At 34.4% G+C, this 5,015-nt stretch overlaps 1 protein-coding gene across 2 annotated transcripts; it reads right to left on the reverse strand.

Moving 5' to 3' along the window:
* Nucleotides 1-1,072: 1,072 nt before the first annotated feature.
* Nucleotides 1,073-4,095, reverse strand: LOC129729394 (dorsal root ganglia homeobox protein-like). 2 transcript variants are annotated; one of them, XM_055687947.1, is made up of 3 exons: nucleotides 3,717-4,093; nucleotides 1,559-1,670; nucleotides 1,073-1,504 (listed from the first exon to the last, which is right to left on the reverse strand). In XM_055687947.1, the coding sequence occupies exons 1-3, from the start codon at nucleotides 3,921-3,923 to the stop codon at nucleotides 1,122-1,124; spliced, it is 702 nt and encodes a 233-aa protein (XP_055543922.1). In that variant the 5' UTR covers nucleotides 3,924-4,093; the 3' UTR covers nucleotides 1,073-1,121. The 2 variants fall into 2 exon arrangements, with proteins under 2 accessions (XP_055543922.1, XP_055543931.1); XM_055687956.1 differs by having other exon boundaries at nucleotides 1,342-1,504; nucleotides 1,570-1,670; nucleotides 3,717-4,095.
* Between the last annotated feature and the right edge of the window lie 920 nt (nucleotides 4,096-5,015).

The following is a 5,015-nucleotide window of genomic DNA, read 5'->3' on the forward strand; positions in this document are numbered from 1 at the left end:
AATGTTCATGTTCAACCATTATAAAAGTCCTGAGGTAAGTACTTTCTAGACAGCTCGTTCATTTGGTTCCAATTTTGTTCAAATCGGTTGTGTATTTTCTGAGATAATTAAATTTCGTGATTTTCACTTCTCATTTGCATCGAATTTCATGAAAATCGTTCAAGCGATCTCTGAGAAAATCGAGTGTGATTGATAGACCGCTTCACACACACACACACACACACACACACACACAACAAGATCGCCGAACTGAGTCGAGCGATATACGTCATTCAACCCTTTGAAGCACTTATAGTCAAGGCAAAAATAAACATTCAAAAATAAATTCTTTTGATTACTCTGGATTTCGGGTAAGATATGTAAAGGCCCGAATACACACACGGTGTGACAACGCCTTCCTGACGAAAATTGTCAGTACCTTTTCGAAACCTTCTAATGTGCCTTCTAGCATCTACCAACTTCCACTCGTCTACACGAAAGGCGCAATCATACCGTCTCGAACCCCGCCGTGTGCTAACCTTCTTGTCGTCATGCCACCCAATTCATGTTTGTTTAAGTTTGTTGGAAGAAAAAATAAGGCAACACACTTTTAGAATTACCAGCAGGCGGAAAATGATACAACACGGCGTTGCCAGCGCCTCCGCCAAAAGAAGACGACACAAGACCGTATGGAAGGCACAATGCGTCTACACGGAAGGCAGTCAAGTACGCAGCCGAAGGCGGCGAACGACTGCCTTCTTCACAAGAAGGCACAGCTAGAAGGTTCTGGTTGAAAGGCGTTCCAACGGAAGGCGCAATTATGCCTTCTAATCTGTATGGAGAAGGCGTCATTACGCCGTGTGTGTATTCGGGCCTTAAGGGATAGATGTCGTAGCAAAAAAAAGGAACAAGCCACTTGGTCACTCTTTTTTTAATTTTTTACAATACATCTGGCAACTCTGGAATAGAATAAGATATTTCAATGTCCATAAGCAAAACATAAAAATTTAAAATAATCGAATTGCAGCGACGAATGCCGTATACTACGTATATTTTTTTACATATTGGCTTGCCAATTCATGAAAAAGAAACATTGTTTCAACTCATTTGTATTTATTATTTACAAAATCACTTGATTCAATTCAATTTTTCATAGAACTGTTGTTTGAGTAATCAATGCATCCGCTGTTTGTAGTCAAGTCAATTTCTTCTGATCCGTCAGTCAAATCACTGCCATTTGAATCCTCTGAATTTGACGACATACGAGAGGAAACATGTATCGGATGATACAAAGCACGGTTGTTAATATTAGCACTATTCGAATGGTTTCGGTTTGCTTGAAATAACGAGTGAGCTGAAGTAGCTCTTTTTACATCTTCAACAGAATTGTCATTTGTGTAATTACTGGGCCCTTGGAATGCTGGATGCATTAACGTAAATTCAGATTCCTTAGAAGTGGATTCATTTTCGTCGTTTTTTTTACTAGTTGCATTATTGTTATTTGAAGCAGAGGAATTTTGGGGATCTATAAAAAGAATAGTTGGAATAATTGGGCGCTGTTGTTACTAAAAAATCATACCAGTTACTAACTGCGTAGAGCTTATGCCTAAACAGCGCATTCGCCATGCGTCCTGCAATAGTTGCAATCTGGCTTGCTTTCTCCATTTCGCGCGACGATTTTGAAACCATACCTGGAATAAAAATTATAATAAAAATACTCATTATTGCAATTTTAGTCTTCACTCTTTGATGGGTAACGAAAAAAACTACTTTTTATTGTTAGAAACCCCGAAGCTGGATTACACACTGAAAACTTAAAACTAAAACTGAATTGATCATTTTTCTCATAACGCTAACAAATCCAACAAAAATCACGTTATTAAGATAAGTTGGATTATTTTAGATTAGTCTAACAAGGTTAAGCACTTAGAACTAAATTGCGATGAGAAAAAATTTATTTTTGAAGAGCACATTTAAAATACACAAGCAAGGTGCATCAAACACATAAGTGGTGTTGCAGAATTCTTAAACTATAACAAGGTTTCCATAAAAATCGTTGCAATCCTCAATTACTACGGGAAACTCTTTTTATGTAGTTATTATTTAGCAATCAGGTTAGTTGTAAGATTATTTCGATTAGCTTATATCGCGAGCTAAACAAACAACCATTTGTGACTGCCAAGAAGAAAACTAGCTGATATTTAATTTTTTTCCCTATTTGAAAATGATTTTCAGATTCAAATGTCTTTTGAAGATTTCATCATCATTTCATCGACGAAAATGTAACGCGCTTTGGCTGTATTAAGCGCTATAAAACTTCGATAAAACCAATATTGTTACTAGGAAGGTGCCTGATGTATGCCACACTTCTAGTATCAGCAATTTCACTATTGAGAGTAGGTGATATGCTAATTATTTATCTGTGTGTGTTTTTACTCTTCCTAATAAGCTAACTGCTCGACTATACCAGCCTCGTTCTTTCTGCCAAGTATACCCAATTATAATTACCTGAAGAAGTTTTAACCATGTATCCTTCTGGCCCGTTTCATCATAAGAGAGATTTGTTTTGTCAATAGTTAGTCACAGTATTATAAAGCCTGAAAATAAGCCCTCGCATAAGTCTTTTGCAATCGAACGGCACTGATTCCACTAAGATTTGAACTAAAGACCGTCGTCCATGCTAAGTGTTAGTATAACGGACAAAGTACGGGTATTATTTCAATAAACAGTGACTCACATCACAACTGAGATCAGAACATCTTGCGACTGGATTGTCGGATTTGCATTTTATGTCGAGGCCAAATAGGATATTTCTTTTGTACTTGTTTTTCTTTTTGCTACCTAGACCCACTACAGTGACTATCATTGTAATCTCATACATATATAGTTATATAATATTTTTAATTTGTAGTTTTTACCGTTTTCCTCCATGTTTAATTCACAAAAAATTAAACCTTCATTATTTACATTTTACCAATAACACTATTATTTTTATGATTTTCTCGTAGTAAATAAAGCAGGATGAAAGCGCTGATTTACCTAAAACCGCAATCTCGCGTTTATCAAACGAATTCGACAATGCAATTTTAAGTAGTAAGAACTTGCTTTTTCCCAAGCTCTGATAACTGTTGTTAAAAGGTTGTATATACAACCATATTGCATATTAACAAATACACCAATTTTACGGTATTTGAACAAATCTGTTGAAGTATTTTACAGACATGCTCAACATTATGTCTCTCTACAAAATAGAACTTTTGACTTGTGAGCTGCTATTTCGATTAATAAGTCACTGAAAACCAGTAAAACATTTCCATGTTATATAAAAAATACTAACTAGGTTTAAAATATTAAAAATACATATAGATGACGACAGGGCTTGCAATGAAAGATAGTCGTTTAGAAATTTGGTATCCAGTTTGATATAATTGGTATCCAGTTTGATATAACAAGCGATTGGAGTTTCGAATCATTAACTAGCAATCGATGAACTATGTTAAACTTATAACTTAGATTTGGAGCACAAGAATTATGAGCGATCTCAGGAATACTAAGATATCATAATGATCGAAACAACACTAACCATGTTAACGTTGAACCCAATAATTGAACACCTGTTTGAAGCTTGTAAATAAAGTTGAATTTATCATAATTGAATATAGATAACATCTCCACCGGTCGGATTGTTTATCTCATAGTTAACATTTTTCGAAGCAGTATTTAAAATATATTTTCACCTGAACTCGCGCCTCACTAAGACTGATTCTTAGGGCAACTTCTTCTCGAAGAAATACATCGGGATAGTGAGTTTTCTGAAACAGGGCTTCCAGCTCCTGTAGCTGCTGAGGTGTGAATGTAGTCCTATTGCGTCGCTGACGGCGTCGTCCAAACATATATTCTGTTAATAAATCACCAGGTAGCGGGGATAAAAATGGACCAGCCATTATCACGTAATAACTACAATCAATGCCAATTTTTTTTTTGGCTAACAGTAATAGTTCTTTGTTGCACTCGGTCTAAATCATACCCGCGTACAAAATTGATAAGAGTAATCTTCTGATTTTCACAACCGACTCGCTCGAAGCCCACAATGGAACTGAAGATTTTTATCATAAACATCCCTTAAAATTGATGCAAATCAACATTGCAATCCCCTGCAGTATATATTTATATTCATAGATATATATATATATATATATATATATATATATATATATATATATATATATATATATATATATATATATATATATATATATATATATATATATATATATATATATATATATATATATATATATATGTATATCTATAACTATACAAGTGTATATGTATAGCTTCCAGCTTCACTAAAAACATCAAGAGAGGAAGAGAACGATATATCCCAGGATGCAGGGGCACATTTCCATTTGTTTTTTCATTGCTTGACAAGCAGTCTGAATTTACACGTTGCCTGTATAAATATCACAATTTTGTAGTTCAATGCATTTTCGATTTTTTAAATATTTACATGAAAATAATTGTATAAAGAACTTTTAGTGGCAACTAGATTATAAAATGAATTGAACTGATTGAGAGCAAAACCAGTTCAGCACCAAATGTTCTTCAAATGATGGCCTGTAATATCGACACTTTGATAATCCAAAAATGATATATATATATATATATATATATATATATATATATATATATATATATATATATATAAGGTTAAGCGGCACAGCTTTTCAACGCCATTTTTTTCTCTGAAAATGTACATCATTATTTACATCAATACACGAGCAGGAGAAGTGTACAGATTGCATAGTTAATTGAATTATATTTCCACCCACTTTTGCATAGTAATCTCTATAACATAATTATATTTAGCGCTTGCGCTCCTATTGTTATTGTTGCTAATCCTTTTCCTCTTTTTCATTTCTACCCGGATATCAGTCGACTTGTGTTCTTGTGGTAGAATGAAAAGGAAAAATGAATCATGCTTTGTTAGGCTGACGTGCGGCTGCTGGGTACCCATGAAGGGTGGCAAAACCGTA

The sequence above is a fragment of the Wyeomyia smithii genome, chromosome 1, assembly GCF_029784165.1.
Source record: "Wyeomyia smithii strain HCP4-BCI-WySm-NY-G18 chromosome 1, ASM2978416v1, whole genome shotgun sequence".
Classification (NCBI taxonomy): domain Eukaryota; kingdom Metazoa; phylum Arthropoda; class Insecta; order Diptera; family Culicidae; genus Wyeomyia; species Wyeomyia smithii.

Bases quoted from the DNA above. Each gene is read 5' to 3' on its own strand.
- LOC129729394 (XM_055687947.1), bottom strand. From the start codon at position 3,923: ATGGCTGGTCCATTTTTATCCCCGCTACCTGGTGATTTATTAACAGAA. The intron at 1,671-3,716 runs GTGAAAATATAT...TTTTTATTCCAG, and splicing joins TTAGTGAGGCGCGAGTTCAG to GTATGGTTTCAAAATCGTCG. The intron at 1,505-1,558 runs GTATGATTTTTT...TTCTTTTTATAG, and splicing joins CTCTACGCAGTTAGTAACTG to ATCCCCAAAATTCCTCTGCT.